Here is a 19,855-nt window from a genome sequence, read left to right as displayed (position 1 = left end):
ATGGAGAGCGTCCGTGGGAGGCCCGTGGCCGTGGGTAGGTGTTTGAGCGGCCTCTCTCTTCCTGCCCTCAGTCCCGCGACGGCGAACCCGCAGCCCTCGGCCCGGCTCCCACGCTTCGTTCTCCCACAACCCACGGGTGTCGAGACAGGAGAGGTGTGGAGGAATATACGGGAGTTCGGAAGCAGCGGCTAATTCAGCGACGCACAATGTGTCATCTCGGGGCCCCGTCAGGCCACAGATTCTTGGTCCACGGTGCTGGAAAGAAACAAGTGAAGAATATCGCACCTGTCCGCCGTGTTGGGAGCCATTTCCCACTCCTGTGCTCTGAGATTATTGTCAATGACTCCGTTCTTCTCATGCACGCTCTGTCCTGCCATTATGATATGATTTCCATGAAATGTTCATTGTCGGGGCTCTGACAAAGGGGACGCAATAACCATTTTTGTTGTGGAGCACTGGAGACTTTTAATGGTCCGGCTATGAAATACGAGTTTAATATGCAGGTTTAATAAGCAGACGAAGAGACGGTGGCGGAGAAGATGAAAATGCATTTTGTAGATTTAACGCCGGCTTCAGCTGTAGTTTATGTCTGACACGTGTAAGGAAGTGGTGTATCACAGGAACAGAGGGGCGAGAGAACAAAGTGGAGGAGAAATAATTGATCTTTTTATTATTATTTGAACAGCAACGGTGACTCCATCAAGGTTGTATTGAGCCGTTGTTTACCCGCGGCGGCAGCTTGAGCTCGAGCCAGCTGACGTTTCTTTGCCCAAGGATTTATTGTTTGAAGACGGACATTCGACAGGGTGTAACTGAGGGTTCACCTGCAGCTCCACTCACAAGCACATGAGGACTTTCCTGAGGGACAAGCCTGAGTTCCAAGTGCATCTTCTCCTACTGCCCTATGGCTGGGATGGTCTTTTGGTCATTGTAAGCCATGCTAGCTGTGTGGCTCTATGGAGGGTAATGTCGGTACGTCCACCACCTTGGTCCTGAGAACTATTGGTTGGGTTGCAGCAGGATTTGTTCCCGATGTTCAAAGTCTCTATCCGATTATTAGCCACCAGGTTATGGTATTCATTTTTGTTTTAACATGTTACAGAGCTCTCAAGTTTTTAAGACAGGTAAGAGTGACATATCCCCCCCCGCCCCCCCATATTATTGTTATTAGCTTCATTTTCATTGGTTGCTGGACTACATTTCACCCAGATACAACAGATATGTTTTTCTGATTGGCTATTTGTGTAGCCCATTTCTTTTTTTTGATTGGCTGATGAGTGGCACCTCGCGGCAGAACTCCAGGGGATTCGGGGGAGACGTGCTTGATTCCTCCATGGTGAGGGCAGCGCGACCAGGTCATGTTTGCGCGCTGCGGCACATTAAATAGCCTAGAGGTTTTTTTCAGCGTGAGAAATACGATGTGTGGCGGGAGGGCGTGACTGAAGACCGAAATGCGTGACAGTCACGCTCAATGCGTGACACTTGAGAGCCCTGATGTTAGCATGAGGGTGTTAGCATTTAGCTCAAAACAGTGCTGCCTCAGAAAGCTGCTCGCAATGCTGAAGCCAGTGTGAAGTATTTGGCGGCATCTAGCGGTGAGGTTGCTGATTGCAACCAACTGAAACTTCTCTGTGCTAAAGCGTGTAGAATGAAATGTTATGTCTCTGTATGGAGAAAAAAAAGACTGATTGTAGTATATGCAAACAAAAAACTAATTTTCAGGTGATTATACACTGAAGAAAATGTACTTATCAATATTATATTCCATTTCTGTCAATAGATCCCCCTTAGTCTCTGATTAGAAATGTATCGCACAAAAAAAGCTTCTTGGACCATTTAAGTCCACCTCGTCAGATTTTCGGCATTTTTTTTTTTATTTATTTTTTAAATCTCTTCTTAATCAGTTGTTCAGATTGCTTCCGAATTAGTGTCTTACTAAGTTTTTCTTATGTATATTAATGAACTTTAAAAGGACGTGGCTCAGCCAGAGACCCGCTGGCAATTCAGCTGCTTCCTTCTGTTGAGCGAAAAAGGGCCTAAGCCCAGAATGCCCTTCGCGGCTATATCTAATGTAATATGTTTTTATAATCCCAGCTACTCTTTGTTTCCCTTGTTCTACCAGTTGGTGACAAGGTGCCTGCTGACATCAGACTGACCTCCATAAAGTCCACCACCCTGCGAGTGGACCAGTCCATCCTCACAGGTATTTTCCATCGCTCTCGTGGGCCGTACGTTACGTAGTGTCTGTGTTGGTTCTTCCTAGCCCTTTGGGCTCCGTCACTGTGGAACCATCGCATTGTTGGTCGTATAGTCACCTGTGGCTCTTACAGATCTAATCCTGGACAATCTTTCCTTTTTTTAGGGGAGTCTGTGTCCGTCATCAAACACACGGACCCGGTTCCTGACCCCCGGGCTGTCAACCAAGACAAAAAGAACATGCTGTTTTCTGTAAGCGCTTCCTCCTGCAGCTCGCTGAGTCATGTTTATCCTCCGCTTTGATATCGGAGACTGATGTCATTATTGGCACAGCGATACAACCCTGACTTTCAGTCACATAGTTGACTCTTTCTGACTAAACATTAAGTTCATGTTCCTTCTCTGGTGATCTAAAAGCAGCTGCGTGTTTGACTCGCTGCCATTTGAAGATTCTTCCTGCCTCACATTCCAGCACTTATTTCCCTTTTTTTTTTTTTTCCTTTTCTTCTCAGGGCACAAACATTGCAGCGGGCCGCGCCATCGGCGTGGTCGTGGCCACCGCCGTCTCCACGGAGATCGGTAAGATCCGTAATCAGATGGCGGCTACGGAGCAAGAGAAGACGCCGCTGCAGCAGAAGCTGGACGAGTTCGGCCAGCAGCTCTCCAAGGTCATCTCCCTGATCTGCGTGGCGGTGTGGGTCATCAACATCGGCCACTTCGGGGACCCCGTCCACGGCGGCTCCTGGGTCCGAGGGGCCATCTATTACTTCAAGATCGCCGTGGCCCTCGCCGTGGCCGCCATCCCCGAGGGCCTGCCCGCCGTCATCACCACCTGCCTGGCCCTCGGCACGCGCCGCATGGCCAAGAAGAACGCCATCGTCCGCAGCCTGCCCTCGGTGGAGACGCTGGGCTGCACCTCGGTCATCTGCTCCGACAAGACGGGCACCCTCACCACCAACCAGATGTCCGTCTGCAGAGTAAGTGTCCAGACTGCTGGTCATTTAACGCCGCTGAATTGGTATTTCATATCCACATCCTGTTGTGGGATTGACTCTTCTTTAAAAAAAAAAAAAAAAAAAAAAAGCTTCAGGGGAATCTTTACTTGAGTAAGTGCGAAGCAGGTGAATTCTGGAAAATCCTCTCGCCGTTGTAAAGTTCACCTCCGCCTGGCTGGTTTGAGATAACGGCTGCTGGCGCGGCACAAGCTTGCTGATCAGCTCACACAAGCACAGTGAAGGCTTTCCAAAATGTCACATGGCCTGAACAAACACGGTGCAGGGATCCATGTCCCGCACCGTCCTGCAGGTGTTCAGTGTATGAATAGCGGATATATAATTACATTAGACAATATACTGAAAGATCTTATCCACAACTATTCACCGGTGGTTCTGTAGCACATGGCCTCACCCTTTTTCCTTTGTGTGTGTGTGTGTGTGTAGGGGCGTGTGTGTGTGTGTGTAGGGGCGTGTGTGTGTGTGTGTAGGGGTGTGTGTGTGTGTGTAGGGGCGTGTGTGTGTGTGTGTGTGTAGGGGTGTGTGTGTGTGTGTGTGTGTGTGTGTGTAGGGGTGTGTGTTGCCTGAAAGCCGTCTTTGCTCCAAGCGCAGAGTAAATGCCAGCGCTACTGTTTGCCTTGGATCCTTTTCAGGCCTTTTAGCTCTATGCACACACACACACACACACACACCCACACACACACCCACACACACCCCCACACACCCTAATCTCCGTTAACACCTCTTGTCCTTACATCCTCCATCTCACCTCAGCTGATGACCTCAGAGGTTCTGGTGCCCAGTACTAGAGCCATGTGTCGCTGGACTGTGTGGACGGATTGTCCACTGATTTCAATCATTTATTACTAAAAGGAGAGTCAATAATATTGTAAAACATTTGGACAGTTGTTATTAGGTTTCAAGTTTAAACCATATGACGGTGATCACTGGACCCGATCCAAAGTGCAGTTGATCCGAAACAGCCGCTCGGTGTGCTATCCATGTAACAAACCACTGTGGTCAGAAGGAATGGAATATTGTCCTCAAAATAAATGTCAAGTCATGGAAACTTTATCTTTAAAGAAAATATATATCTTTTTTTATATATATATATATATATATATATATATATATATATATATATATATATATATATATATATATATATGAGACACATTTCAATAAAGTCCTGTTTTCCACCTCTTCCATAAACAATAAAACATTCTGTCGGCAACTTTGGAAGTGACATAAGATGACGACCTCACCGAGCTCATATCTGTGACAAAGTGTCAATCATAAACATGAATCTACTGATTTCCTGAACTATTTTCTCACGCGTCGATTATAACTCATCGCATTTGTTCAGTCCTAATTAGAGCTGATGCGCTGGTATTTAAAAAACACACACACACACACCTGAGGCCCGACGTGGTAAAACAAGACTCTACCCATCCCAATTAGATTAACTTGGACCCGGTCCACCTCCGGTTCCTCCGGACCCACAAAGACAAATAAGGCAAATGAACCAGATAATGTTTTTTGCGAAAAAGTATAAAAAAAATGTAGTCCTGATATTCAAAACCGGTAGTTTCTGCAGAGGCTGACGTCGTGCTCTAGCTGTGTTCGGACGTGACTTCTTCGACACAAAACCAGGAGAAACCACATTCTGACTTCTCCGGCTCTTTGTCTGTGTGTCTCCATTTTATTCTCTCACTGTCTCAAAATGGAGTTGACATCAGAGGACTGCGTGCACTTCCTGTACGGCAGACACGCTCACGGTACAAACGCCCCTCCCTCCCTTTTGCTCCCCGAGATGACGCAATCAATGCGTAGCGGCAGGGAGTTCCCTCCAGCAGGACGCGGAGCGCTCAGCGCAAGCCCCGAACCCTCCCCGACCGGAGAGAGAGCGAGGCAGGCTGACGCCGGCAAATATTGACCTTCTGCTTCCACCTGCACTCCCTGGCCTGCTGCTCTCAGCGCTCTGGTGGAAGATAAGGGACACACATGCACACACACACACACAGAGTGAAACTTCCCTTTTTTTTTTTGTCATGGTGTTTCCCGGAGGTTATTATTAGTTGTTAGTGGTTGCATAACTTTCCCCTCTTCGTGTTCGTTCTATGTTTTGACATTTGTGTTTTAGTGTGTTTTTTTTTTTTTTTGCGTCAAGGTTTAAATGCACACACGACTGTTTGCCCAGGCTTATCCGCCTGTGCTTGGTCTCCAGCCAGTGGCCCTGATAGCACCATGTGTCTCCCAGGCCTCGGGGCTATCCCCATATCCGCAGGATTTCCACGGATTCCCCCCTCCATATCCTGACTTCCCTTTTTCCTACACACACACACACGCACACGAAGAGACGCCACACATACACACATAAAAAAGGCAGACTCACCATCACCCCCCCAGAATACAAACTTGTGCCACTACCACTGAGTCACATGCCTCACACTGTGCCGTGTTTCCTTGGAGACCACACCGGATCAAATAGGGAGGGCAAAGGGACCACGGCTGAAAGAACAACTGTGTGTGTGTGTGTGTGTGTGTGTGGCTTTAGGAGACGTTGTTGGGTCGTCATTGTCGATCTGTTATAGAGCGTTCCCGAGCCTGATGACCTTTGTGAAATTAAGAATTGAATAGAAGGGTGAGGCTGTTTTTTTTTAAAAAAATTTTTAAAGTCTCTTAAAGGGACACCGCAAAACGAAAATAAAAATCAGTGAATATTCGGAGGTAGACCTGTGATGTTTGGGCCCACGTTTCAGGATAACTTCTGAACTCTAGCGCTGTCCTCCGACTACTTCATCACAACAGAGGAACAGCTGGTGCCGCCAAACCAACACACATTGTTTTAATAAGAAGAAAAGTCAGGCGCTGTAATTGGCCTTTTTCCATTATGCCATGAGTGTGTGCAGTTTTCCACGCAACAGCAGGTCAGTCAATGTGGTTCCCTCGCTGAGATGTTTGAGGTTTTCCAGCCTGTCGCCTGCAGCGCTCCATCTAACGGCTCATTGTCGCCGCTCTCCACTGTTCCACTGCTCCCTGGACATTTAACACGGTCACAGATGACCACGTCCTTTGTTGTAGACACGATTTTGATGAATAATGGTGAGCCATGAACCTCTTTCTGTGACTGCTTCACAAAAAGAAAAAAAAAGAAGAAAAAAGACATGTTTCACCAGTTTGATGTTTTTAATGTTTTAGCAGGGGGGGAAAGTGAGCAGTGCCCCGCTGTATTTCCAAAGTTAGTTTGGTTAGAAGTTGGTTAAGCACACATTTAAGACTGCATCACGTAAACGGAATATCAATAGAAATATTTAAACAATCCAAACTTGGTTTTTGACACAGGGTCACTTAGTGAATGTTTGTCTGAATGCAGGAATTGACCTTTCACCAAGTCCTGCCCCTGGACACAGACCCTGACCAGGGTGCTGCTCCATGCTGATCTGAGACTATCGTCTTCGATTTTGTGTTGTGTTCTCCTGCTTTTTAAAGGCTGCATTACAGTGAAGTGATGTCATTTTCTGAACTTACCACACCGTTCTAGCTGTTTGCATTTACTCACTTAGTTATTATATCCATATATAGATATAATATTTCTTCAGGCTCTGAGTAGCAGAGGTAGGAACCTTACCAGTTCCCGGTGAACGGACAACAGAGAGACTGATTTTTAATGGCATCAACAATAATGCTGGCTTGCATTGCATCCCGTGTGCATACTTGGGCAATTTGAATCATGTGTGGGAATGGCGGACTTCACCACTTGCAACGAAAACTACTGCAGTATATTTACTTTGTTTTATATATGTTTTTTACAGAAGGGAATCCATTTGTTGGCTATTACATTTAATAATCTACAACTTGAAATCTTGAAAGTGCCACTGTGTACTGCAGTAAGAGAAGGACAATGTTCACACTGTTGTCAAACATTACAAATGCAAAATTGCATGTTTTTACTAAAGTTATAATCATGATTCAGTATGACGGCTATTTATAATGGACTTTCATCGTGTCCAGACTAGACTACATCAGCAGACTAAATGCAGTAATCCTGTTGCCGCAGAGAGTTGTTAAGGAATAATTACTCCATTAAAAGGCTAAAACCTGCCTTTTAGGCTGATGTGTTAGAGGGACGACGGCTAGCTCTCATCCCAAGTCTGCCATCGATTTTGTGTTCCTTTTTTAAATTGGTGGAGGTTGGAGAGTGACTGACACACACACACACACACACACACACACACACACACACACACACACACACACACACACTCTGATGGCAGAAACCTAGTTTAACTAAATAACTGCCTCATTAATTCTTCAGTCAGATTTAATGGAGTCTCCAACAGAGTTAAGCTAGGTCATAGGGGTGTTTTTTCTTAGTGTGTACGCTTTGCAGGACTTATGTGTCAAGATATAAAAAAAACGCAATATTAATAAAAGAATGGAGGTCAAGGGCAGTCTTTAAGTCTGTTGTAAATTGTTGTATGCCCGTCAGATGAAGAGTGGACTCCTTCTTATAAAGAACCAGCCACAACACTCACATCCTTTTTTTTTTATTGAGATCCCATGTCTCCCGCGTGTTTGGAGGAAATCACGGAGGGAAGTAGTGATGATGCAGCGGCTGCTGGGAAAGCCTTCGGGGCATTTTATTTGACTCTGGATCGCTCCAGATTTTCTTTTGAGTCACCGGCCGTAGTGTGACCTCGGCCTCCCTTGTGCCCATTTACCCAGCCGGCAGAGTACTTCCTGTTTACAGCCGCCGTTTGATCTTCATAATGCTTCACAACCTTTAATTTATCCGGAGCCCGGAGAGAAGTATCAGAGAATAATTGGTCTTTTGTTAGCCGCATCCTGCTTCTTAGTATTTATACTAGTATTTATTTGAAGTGTGCTCTGACACCATGGGGCGATGTGTGATGATCCTCCCACGGCAGTAAATCAATTTGACTGCTTGAGTTTTACCAACATCTCCACTACAATTCCACGTTGGCATACTGTAAAACACGAAGGTGTTATAGTACCTCTGAGCAGCTCAAGGACCGTCAGCCACCTCCGAGCTGCCCACCACCACAACAACCGCTTCCACGTGAATAACTCGATGATTAACCATCAGATTAACCCCTCGACCTGGGATTATGAAACAAATAACACATTATTTCTGCCACTAATGAAAATGAATGAGCAATAATACGCTTGCTTGTTGTTTCTACCACAGCCTCTCTGTTCCTGTGCCGCTAATTTTAGCTCTAATCACCAAACTTCTTCCTCAGTTGTTGCTTGTGACCACAGTGACAAAGTCACTTGGTCTCGCTTGATGTCTCCTTAGTTTCAGTTTATGTAGACGAGATTCTTTTTTTAACACACAGTATGACAGCAGCATATAAATATGATACGTATATGTTTGTTCTGATACTTATTGCACATTGTCGCTTCAATTTAAGTGCTTGAGTGAAATATTCAACTCTCAATGCCATGATTTTATAGGTGCACAACATGTAAATATTACAATAGTCCTGTGCATCATTTTATACATGTTTCCTAACGTGCTAAGTGCCAATCTATAATATTTGACCTAAAATACAAATATGCATAGATAATGGGCAAGTTATTGAGTAAGAGACAATTGAATAGTTTGCTTTAATAGTTAATCCACTGGCAAGTTCAATAGAGTTGTAGAGAATAAATGAATAGTTTCCTTTTAAGAATGCATATTTACTGTAGTCCTTGTTAATATGACTTTGACTCTTTGAGTTCCTGCCCTCCATGTCTGATTATTAAGCTCACTACCCTGACCCCCTTTGCTTTTCCTCCTCTCCAGATGTTTGTTACGGACAAGGTGGAAGATTCCAGCTGCAGCCTCCACGAGTTCTCCATATCTGGCTCTACATATGCCCCTGAGGGACAAATGTAAGTCTCATGCATTACTTGTATTGGGGAAAGTCTTGCTCCTTTTATTCAATGAAAAATGTCCCCAAAGCAATCCCCGCTGAACTGGAAGAACCTGAATTGCTTCTCCTTTTTTATTTTACATATAAATGTTGTCAGAAAAACTCTTGATGTGGATCTCTGGTCCAATAGTTTGTACATCAGTGGTAATGATTACCCAGAACATGTTTCTATCTGTGCTTTGTGTTGCTATGGCAATGTCTGCAATAACCAGGGAAATAGTTAGTAATCCTGGATGTTGTTTTGTGTGCCTCGTACTTATGTGGGCTTTTAAAAATGTTGTGGTGATTTTGATCTCTGCCATATTGTTATGTGTTTTTATACCTCAGTAAATGTGCATCTGTGGAGGACTATAGGTAGGCGGCCCGTTATTAGGCAGGAGAAGGCTCGTACTCGTCATCGTGTTTGCATGTTGTTTATTTAGCTGCTCGGCGAGTTCAGTGTTCTGACTCTGCATGAACCTGCCGATTTCATAACAGAGTGTGGGTAATTGTGTGGGAGCTTCGCTAGCAACGGTTGCAGTCTCTACTGGGAAGGGATCCACGGTTGTCATGTAATCCGCACTGCTTGTCAGGAACGTGCACACACACACACACACACACACACACACACACACACACACACACACACACACACACACGCTCTCCGTTTACTACCGTACAACCCCGGTTTCTTCAGTCGACTTTGGAATGCTAAACAACTGAACTGTCTCCCCCACTCAGAAATATTGATTAGGTTATTGTGTCTGAGGTGTAGCGAACTGTGAAGTGTTTTCCCTTGTGTTTTGCTGTGGTGAGTGACGTGTGTGTGTGTGTGTGTGTGTGTGTGTGTGTGTGTGTGTGTGTCTGTATCCTTCCAGACTGAAAGGAGACAAACCCATCCAGTGCGGAGACTTTGATGGACTTTTGGAGTTGGCCACTGTGTGCGCTATGTGCAATGACTCTTCACTGGACTACAATGAGGTAATTAACACAAACACACATACTTCTATCTTTGCGGGGTCCCTCAATGATATAAGGCTTTCCAAGCAACTTACCCTGACCTTAACCATCACATCACTGAATGCCTGACCCCAACACTAAAACCTTATTCTAACCTATCGGTTCTTACTATGTAGCAAGCATAAGATACACACACACACACACACACACACACACACACACACACACACACACACACACACACACATAATTGTATCTGTATGATTTGTTTCCTCTATATTCCTGACGAAATTGTAAGTTTCTATGCAAATGAAACCCATCTGTGACACGTACAGCATTGTGTTTTTTTGCAAATGCCCTCGCGCATTGAAAGTGCACACACTGTGACGACTTCATAAACCGTAGAGCTGGAAAACACACACATCACCAAAAGTCTTCTTCTCTTCTCTCCTTTTTAGCTGAGCTAATTTTACTCCGACGTATGATCTTTTTCTCTGGTTTGGATTGCTTTGCTCACCTCATTGTCATCACCATGGTATCATGGTAACCATGCTGAGGAGCAAGGCCAGCGACGAGGCACTTTTCAACTGCATGCATCCTCCCAGACTAACTATTCCTGTTCTCGTAACTGGTCGTTTTGCCACCCATTTTGTATGTTGTGGACTGAAGGAGTGAGAGATCAAAGTGTGCTAACCCAGGAGAGAGAGCTAGGTGTTTTATTGCTGAGTCACACCAACACATGATGTGTGGCACGCCATTACTGGTCCACTTGGCATGTAGGAAGTTCGCAGAGGCAGACGTGAATGACGTGAAGATTTGATCACTGTGTGTGTGTGTGTGTGTGGGGGGAGTGTTTCTTCGAGAGGGTTGTTCACATTTAACAGCGGAGGCTGTTTCTCCTCACGTTTGATCTAACATGTGTCATCATAGAGGGGTCTGACATCTATAAAACAGTTCAACAGCATGTGTTGATGCCTTTCTCTCCTCTCGTAGGCCAAAGGGGTTTATGAGAAGGTGGGTGAAGCCACAGAGACGGCTCTCACCACCTTGGTGGAGAAGATGAACGTCTTCAAGACCGACCTGTCCGGGGTCAGCAAGGTGGAGCGCGCCGGTGTCTGTAACTCGGTAAGCTCGGTGTGGAGATGGTTATTTACAGGCCTGGAAAAGTTTTTGAAAAAAATAAAATCCAAAATTTTTTGGAAAAGTCATGGAAATGTGTTATATACATATGTTCATGACGTTCATTTACGCTTAATTAACATGCTTTTAAAAGAAAGACGCTCAAAATATAAGCATGTATCCATACAGGCATATAAATGTGTATTCTGTTAATCAAACTATTGTCTCTCATTCATTTGTGTCATTGAAGGTTTACTGTATGCTTTGGAATTCTCATTGTTAGTTTAAATACTACGTTTTCTCACTTTTTCGTGTATACACCGAGATTTCACAAACTGTTTGGTCATGGAAATCTGGTTAAAAGTCATGGAAATCCATTGGTCAAAATGTGTATGAACCCTGCCACACACTATGTATTAAGGCAGAGTCCTTAACTCGCTGCCCTTTGCTGCATGTCCCCCTCTTGCCTGACTATCTTCAGCTGTACTATGAAGGACAACATGCCCTAAAAAACATATAATCAAAACGTACAAAGGAACTCCAATTCTATAAAGCCTTTTTTGGCCTTTTTTGGCTTCAGAGGGAGCTGAACAAAGTCTGATAAACTGCCTGTTTGGGCTGAAGACTACAAGTTGTGGGTAATGTAGGCGCCAGGTTGTGTCAAGAAAGAAGAATGTGTAAACTAGACAATATCTTTGTTCCCGGATCAATTTATGATTATTTATTTTTTTAAACAGTCCGATAGTCGCTTAATGTCCAATCAATGCTTTGTGAGGCGTTAAAACTGTCAGTATAGTGAGCATAGTGTTCGCTTCGGTGTAGTCCTGCGTAGCTAGCTCGCTAGCTTCCGCTATCTCGCTAGCGCAGAGAGCAGAAGGGGCTCACAACCACGGCCAACATCCGATGAGTCAGACCAGCTTCAACACATCTGCTGCAGGCCTTGCCCTTCTCTGCATGAAAGCGAGAGAGACTGTAATTGCTCTGCTCATTATGCCATACAGTACGATGACACAATGACCCCCTGGTTAAACAAATGTGTGCCAGATTATTAAAGTCTTGTTTTATTTAGAGCGAGGGCTTTACTCGAGGGCTGTTTAATCAAGCTCAAGGTTGTTGATAGATGTATGTTTGACATCAGGGAGTGAACCTGTGAGTGTTTGCCTTTTGAGTTAAAAAGGTCACAATGTAGTTTACGACAGCATGGCTCCCCGTGCGTTACTCAGAATTGAGGCTCATTATACACAAAGCCAGAGAGGAGAGGTTTGTCACATTGACAGATTTCCGGACATCCGTGACGTGTTTTAAGTCCCCTGACTGTGTGTGTGTGTGTACATCCCAGTCTTGGCGTTAACCTCTCAGCCTTGTAATGTGTGATGGGATTAGCGCAGACTGTGAACTAGAGGGACACCTACTGGTAGAACAGAGCGTGACATTAAATGCAGATGATGCAGTAATGAAAGGGGATGTTTACAGGTTGAGCTCCTTCTCGTTAGCGCTGTTATTTTCGACATACTTCCAGCTGTTATCGCCAGCCGTCTACATTATCCCCATGTGCTGTCGTACAGAGACATCTGAGGCGGCAGCCAGACATCCAGACAAGGTGGTTGAGTGCTCGGTCTAAAGTGTTATCCTTCAGCTGTCAGTAGCTCAGCCAAACGTCTCAGTCAGCCACTAGCTGCCCACGGACACGGCTACTTAGCTCAAGCTCTGTCTCTTACGCACTTTCTTCACCTCTTCCTTACTACTCTTTCCTCACTCTTTTTTTTTGTATTTATTTCTTCATCCATCAGGTGATCAAGCAGTTGATGAAGAAGGAGTTCACCCTGGAGTTCTCCCGTGACCGCAAGTCCATGTCTGTCTACTGCACCCCCGTCAAGCCGGGCTCCCAGAGCAAGATGTTCATCAAGGCACGAATGAATGACACACACACACACACACACACTCATTCACAACCAGAGAGAGACTGTAACTTTTTGTGTCAATGTGGTTCCTCCTCGCAGGGCGCTCCAGAGAGCGTGATCGAGCGCTGTAAGTACCTGCGGGTGGGAACGGGGAAGGTGCCGCTGACCCCAGCCCTGCGCGACCAGCTGCTGTCTAGGATCAGGGACTGGGGGACGGGCAGGGACACCCTGCGGTGCCTGGCCCTGGCCACGCACGACGTCCCGCCACGCAAAGAGGAAATGGACTTGGAGAATTCCAACAAGTTTGCACAGTACGAGGTAAAGCAGACGTTTGTTTCAGGCATCCAATTTCTTCAAATAAGCTCCTATTTAAGTCATAAAGCATGAGGTTTCCTTACTTCTGCAACAGAACTGATATGTTTCACTCGGGTGTTAATTAGCGGGCTTGAGAGGTGCTGGGAGGCAGATTCTCTTTTACCTTTTAGACAGAGCCAGGCTAGCCGTCTCCCTGTGTTTCCAGTCTTTATGCTCAGCTAAGCTAGCTGCCTTCTGGCTGGAGCTTCCCCTTTTTTAACGGAGAGACGTGAGAGTTGTATCGATCTAACTCTCTGCAAGATTACAAACTGTTCCTTCCTGCTGCCGTCTGTCCTTCGTTTGAATCGGAGCGGTGATTACATCTCTAATCACTGGAAGCCTAAAGCTTTTACGCTTGCAGCTTCTTCTCTGATGCGATGGAAACTAATCTGTTTGGTGTTTTCTGCAGCTATACATATGAAAAGAAGTGAATTCAATTTCCGTGGGACGGAGGGGAGATTCTGTTTTCAGATAGCGTCCCTAATCCCCCCCCCCCCCTCTCTCTTTATTTGTCTCTCTCCGTTTCCGATCAGGTGGGTCTCACGTTCGTTGGCTGCGTGGGCATGCTGGACCCGCCCAGGAAGGAGGTGATCGGCGCGGTGAAACTGTGCAACGAGGCGGGCATACGCGTCATCATGATCACGGGGGACAACAAGGGCACGGCCGTGGCCATCTGCAGACGGATCGGCATCTTCGGCGAGGACGAGGAGGTGACGGGGAAGGCCTACACGGGCCGCGAGTTCGACGACCTCCCGCTGGAGGCCCAGAAAGAAGCCGTCAAGCGGGCGCGCTGCTTCGCCCGCGTCGAGCCGGCCCACAAGTCGAAGATCGTGGGATACCTGCAGGCGTTCGACGAGATCACCGCCATGGTGAGGAGATTCCACACATTGTACATTTGCTTTTTGTCACGTTTCTTTATACCCGTTTCAAGGAGAGGGGATTCTCTCATTCCTTCAGCTGTGTGTTATGTGAAAGACTTAGAGGAGCCCGGTGAGGCGTGACATGTTCCGGGTCTCTGCGAGGCTGCTCTCTCAGACACCGCTATCAAAAGCTGTCATCTCGGACGCGCTCCACTGCTTCCTGTCTGACACGCGTCTCAGAAGAGGGGTTGATCCGCAGGTGCTGGAGGGAGGGAGACTGCAATATCACCATTTGCCTGTCAGAGGGAACCGGAGCAGTCTGGAGTCGCTTCAGGCCCTGCCATGACAGATTAATACACTTTTGCTTAACCCTGTCTGCCTGTGAAGCGATAATGAGACTTTGCCTCGTGAGATAGTGGTTTGTTCAACCAATCTCTGTTTTATGAATGATCTCCCCATAAATGTGTAATGTGGGCTCAATATCCGGCTGAAGCGTTTTAGTTTACTTGAACTTTTACCCTTTCTTCAGCTTTTTGCTCCCCCAAAAATGTTCTATTTATTTGACACTAGTTCTTTTCGCCGCAGCAGTGTCCATAAAAGCTGTTACATAAAAGATGTTTACAAGTTTAATCGACAGTCTTTTTTTTTTTTTTTTCTCGGCGCAGACTGGAGATGGCGTGAACGACGCCCCGGCCCTGAAGAAAGCGGAGATCGGCATCGCCATGGGCTCCGGCACAGCGGTGGCCAAGTCGGCGTCCGAGATGGTGCTGTCGGACGATAACTTCTCCACCATAGTGGCCGCCGTGGAGGAGGGCAGAGCCATCTACAACAACATGAAGCAGTTCATCAGATACCTCATCTCCTCTAACGTGGGAGAAGTGGTCTGGTGAGGAACGGGAACCCGCACACACACACACCTACACACACACCACCTGAGACGCATGTCTTCCCCGTCAGTCGGCTGACGTTTTGGGTTTCTTCTCCAGCATCTTCCTGACCGCCATCCTGGGTCTCCCCGAGGCTTTGATCCCAGTCCAGCTGCTGTGGGTGAACCTGGTGACCGACGGCCTGCCGGCCACCGCTCTGGGCTTTAACCCCCCGGACCTGGACATCATGGACAAACCCCCCCGCAACCCCAAGGAGCCGCTCATCTCTGGCTGGCTCTTCTTCAGATATCTGGCCATTGGAGGTAGCGTTGGCTCAACGTGTGATCAAGTGTGTAGACGGGTTTGAGGATGGGATGAAACAAAAGTTGTTGGAATGTCATGACGTATGGACATTTTCAATATTTACAATAAAAAGTAAATGCCTTTTTCGAGGTAATTTTTTTTAATTTAGTACGCAGCCCTCGTTCTCAAATTTTCAAAACTCCTACATCCCTCTTGTTTGATTTACATCTATTGACGAGCTAACGCATAGCATTCCAGGGGAATTTTTTTCCGGTAATTCTAGTGTCTGTTTCTCCCGTAGGATATGTGGGTCTTGGAACTGTGGGTGCTGCCACGTGGTGGTACCTGTATGATGGAGACGGTCCACACGTGTCTTTCTACCAGCTTGTGAGTTACAAACCATTGCTCTACTTTCTGTCTCCCTCAGCTCGCTGCCACACGGAGGAGTCCCAGCCTCTGCATATAGTGTTTTTTTTTTTCTCCTGTTATATTTTGATATGCACCCCCCTTCCAGCTTTTTGAAGAAGACAATGTTTGGCAATCCCAGTGGTGTACAGGAATAGAAAGCGAAGTAAGACCCATGTGGCGTTGCACTCTGGGTGGGAGACGAGGCCAAGGTTCTGCAGCTGTTCCCCCATCAGATCTGAGCTCCATCAAACCAGGTCGCAGGGGTCCTGGCGACTTCCTGCCGGCAAAGACACACACTTAATCCTGCTTCTTCTCTCTCTCTCTTTCTCTCTCTCTCGCTCTTCAGAGACACTTCATGCAGTGTACCGAGGACAACCCCATGTTCCAGGGCGTAGACTGCGAGGTGTTTGAATCCCGCTACCCCACAACCATGGCCCTGTCTGTGCTCGTCACCATCGAAATGTTCAACTCTCTCAACAGGTCAGTTGTCCTGCGATGTCAGGGGCAAACGCTCCTTAAATGTCAGATATTTATTTAAAAAAGAAGACACAGTGGTCCAACACAACAGCGCTCTCTCTGGGATGGAACGACCCCGGCTGTCGGCGGCAGAACATCCCGGTCTCCATCAGCACAAACTCGTTTTCGCTGCTGAATGATGTTTTTTTTATAATGACCGTGTATTTTATAATCTGCTGTTAGTGAATGTGGCGGAAGAATCAGCCACACAGCTTGAGAAATGGAATAATGCCTATTTCAGGAGGCAGGAATTAGAAGGACCAGAGGCAAAACCTCCCAGTGTTTTTTTTTTTAAATGTTATCCGTGTCAGTTTACACATGCTAATCTGGTTACCGTCACCCATCTAAAGAGGCAGACATTTAGTGGCAAGTGAAACGTCTTCATCATCAATGTGTTTGACACCTTGTGAGCTTGCCAGAGTCCTTTTGATCTTTGCAACATAAGACATGTTTTGATCTATTCCAACTTCTTCCCCACCAGTTTGTCTGAGAACCAGTCCCTGCTCAGGATGCCTCCCTGGGTCAACATTTGGCTGCTGGGAGCCATCATCCTCTCCCTCTCCCTGCACTTCTTAATCCTCTACGTCGAGCCTCTGCCGGTAAGCCTCCATCGAGCTGTGGATCTATGGGGTGTCGCTGCTAATCACACACACGTCATGGTCCAAATGCGAGGGAGATTTAGAGAAAAAAAGATTGAAGGCATATTCTTCTTGACTGTTTTGTGTTTCTAATGGCAAAGTATTCCATGAGAGAAGAGTACAGTGGCCTCGAAGGCTTAATACACTGCAGCCTGAGAGACCAAATACTGAAAAACTTGTCGTATTGGAACTCTTTTCTGTAGTGTTCCGTGCAATTGCATTTTTGTATGTTTTCTTCATGTGTTTGTGTTCACTAAGGAACACGTGACTAAATTAACGGCAATGTGTATATTATTTACTCACCCCGTGTTGCCTTGAATTCTTTAAAAAAACTATAATTTTTTCTCGCGTAGCTCCACGGTGAAATGAAGAATAGTGAGGTTTTAGCAAAGATAGCGTGTTTGGAAGTACTGAGCATACGTCTGGTTTATGAGAATAGGATTATACCGCACAACTTTTGTGAGTTTGTGAACGGATGTTTTTATATAGTTTTGTTTTTGTGAGACTGCATTAACTCCACTAGCTTTCAGCCACTGCAGAAAAGTCTTAGTTGCATTTCTTTGTCCAGCATCTGATGCATTGATGACAGAGTTTCTGACAATGTCTTCTGCCCTTCAGTTGATCTTCCAGGTGACCCCGCTGCGCTGGACCCAGTGGATTGTGGTCCTGAAGATTTCCATCCCAGTCATCCTCCTGGATGAGGCACTGAAGTACATCTCCAGGAACCATCTAGAAGGTATGTGGAGTCTCTTTGGTCCACTTTTCCCAACGAATCAACCCACAGAAATATGTGTGTGTACAAGTTGGTAAATGTTGTGATGTTAAATATCAGATTTTACTGACAAGTCTCTCTCTGATCTTTTTTTACCTCCTGCATTTCCTAATTCAGCCTAAACTCTCTTTTTCTCACCTTCTGTGAAAAGGTACTCTATTTCCAACCTCTTGCCTCCTTCCCTCCTCAATGTTTTACTAAGTATTCTAAATGATGTTTTTGTTTTTAAATCCCCGGCAGGTGATGAGGACAAGAAATATCGGAGGAGGTGGCAGCAGCTGAACTAAGACCTCTCCCTCAACACACTCGCACACTTCGACACACGCCTACCCGCTTCCCTTTAGGAGCTAGAAACCTTTCCTCACCCCTTGTCCTCATTCCCAACACCTGCATGTCCAAAAAAACAACACCACTAGTGTGTGTGTGTGTGTGTGTGTGTGTGTGCGCGTGTGTGTGTGTGTGTGTGTGCGTGTGTGTGTGGCGAGAAACTGTAGAGAAGAAGGAAGAAAAAAAAAAAGATAAAAATGCCCAGGGCTCTTTTTTTTTATGTTGCTCATTGTTGTTTTGGCTGTACAGCACAAAGGAGAGGGAGGAGAGGGGAACGGGGATGAGAATACCGGGGCGGGAGGGAAATTTGAAATTAGGACTGAGGCCAAAAGAGAGATCGAGAGGCCCAGCTTGGAGAAGAGGACGGTGTCCACACCTGCAGAGGAAGAGCGTCTGCGGGAAGGATTTTTTTATTTCCATGCTCGTGCATCCACACAAACATTGCGTTGGAGGTACCGCCCAGCCCCCCCCCTCTACTGGCAGTGAGTTCCAGCCAGCTCCTCCGTTTCTGCACGACACAATTGTAACTATGGCCAGTTTGTCACAGCGCTGCTCCTTCATCATCCCCGGCCCTCGTCTTCACTCTCCCCTAAATCGCATTTTACACCCGTCTTGCTCTCCGTCTCTCTTTTCCGTCTCTCCGGGGATGGGAGGGCGGTTCGAGAACGTTACCGGGCTCTTCAGTTGGAGATGTCTCTCCGCCTAAAGGTGTGCATAGCTTTACCCCGCTTCCTACGCCTCTTAAATTCGAGGAGCAAACATGCATATAAATAAATAAAAAATGTCAAACAGCAACCGAACCAGCATGTCAGTCGAGTCGTCGTCAGCCAGTCCACCCAGCTGGTCCTGCTAAGCCTTGCTTTAGTGTGTGTGTGTGTGTGTGTGTGTGTGTGTGTGTGTGTGTGTGTGTGTGTGTGTGTGTGTGTGTGTGTGTGTGTGTGTGTGTGTGTCCTTACTTGAATTCATTTGTCTGATCTGACTTGATAGTCGACCAATCGCACAGACGATCTAGTGAAAGTAAGTTATGGCAAGTAAACTGTCTCACTTGGTCATGAATCATTTGCGTGTTCAGCACAGTCAGCCTCATGCCTTATCAGCCCGCTGCACCTCCACATAGGAATAAGTGGATCACCATGAATGTGTTCCTGCCAGCCCCAAACACCGCCCACTCATGTGCCCCAACAGTGAGCCTCTTGGTTCACGGTCTCAAAGCCTCCCCCTGAATGTCCCCCTGGTCTGAGACATGTTTAATAGGCATCACCTTTGTTGTTGTTGTGCTTCGTGCGCCGCCCCCTCAGCTCCTCCTGCTCTCTCTCTCTCTCTGTGCTTCAGCGACTTACTTTACTATTTAGTTGCTAGAAAACAATACCAATGTATTTGACTGAATGAACCGCGCGGTTTGGATTGTGTCTTTAAGTCTTAGCTATGGGTTTATGTGTTGGGCCCTGGGGACTGGGTTCAGTGGTGTCTTTGCTCTCTCGTTGCGTTCCTTGTGGGACGGAGGAGTGTGTGTGCACATTCACACAAAAAACTATCCTGCTCGGTCATAAAGAATTTGATAAAATGACGAGATCTTAGAGGCAACTGTTGCAGATCTTTCTTCCTTTTCTTTTCTTGCCTCCACGCCAGTGTGACAGAGAAGAGCCTGGTTTAGAATCTAAAAGGAAAATCCCCCCTTAAACTCTTCCAACAATAATGCCCAATCTGCTCACGATTGTA

At 46.4% G+C, this 19,855-nt stretch overlaps 1 protein-coding gene across 1 annotated transcript in view; it reads left to right on the top strand.

Annotated features, from left to right (window-relative positions):
* The window catches only part of atp2a3 (ATPase sarcoplasmic/endoplasmic reticulum Ca2+ transporting 3), a gene marked incomplete at its 5' end in the record, with an annotated part of 35,290 nt that extends 16,931 nt beyond the window's left edge, over positions 1–18,359 (top strand). The window contains 15 exons of the mRNA XM_079214487.1: positions 2,123–2,203; positions 2,363–2,448; positions 2,709–3,173; positions 9,004–9,092; positions 9,991–10,093; positions 11,066–11,197; positions 12,982–13,410; positions 13,980–14,315; positions 14,972–15,192; positions 15,293–15,495; positions 15,777–15,862; positions 16,230–16,363; positions 16,881–16,998; positions 17,656–17,773; positions 18,050–18,359. Of these exons, the coding sequence (XP_079070613.1) occupies positions 2,123–2,203; positions 2,363–2,448; positions 2,709–3,173; positions 9,004–9,092; positions 9,991–10,093; positions 11,066–11,197; positions 12,982–13,410; positions 13,980–14,315; positions 14,972–15,192; positions 15,293–15,495; positions 15,777–15,862; positions 16,230–16,363; positions 16,881–16,998; positions 17,656–17,773; positions 18,050–18,096 (2,648 nt within the window). The 3' untranslated portion in view covers positions 18,097–18,359. The remainder of the gene's footprint in view (positions 1–2,122; positions 2,204–2,362; positions 2,449–2,708; positions 3,174–9,003; positions 9,093–9,990; positions 10,094–11,065; positions 11,198–12,981; positions 13,411–13,979; positions 14,316–14,971; positions 15,193–15,292; positions 15,496–15,776; positions 15,863–16,229; positions 16,364–16,880; positions 16,999–17,655; positions 17,774–18,049) is intronic.
* Between the last annotated feature and the right edge of the window lie 1,496 nt (positions 18,360–19,855).

This window comes from Taurulus bubalis (assembly GCF_910589615.1).
Source record: "Taurulus bubalis genome assembly, chromosome: 2".
Classification (NCBI taxonomy): Eukaryota; Metazoa; Chordata; class Actinopteri; order Perciformes; family Cottidae; genus Taurulus; species Taurulus bubalis.
Note: the sequence above shows the minus strand (reverse complement) of the source record. Positions and strands in the feature narration are given on the sequence as shown.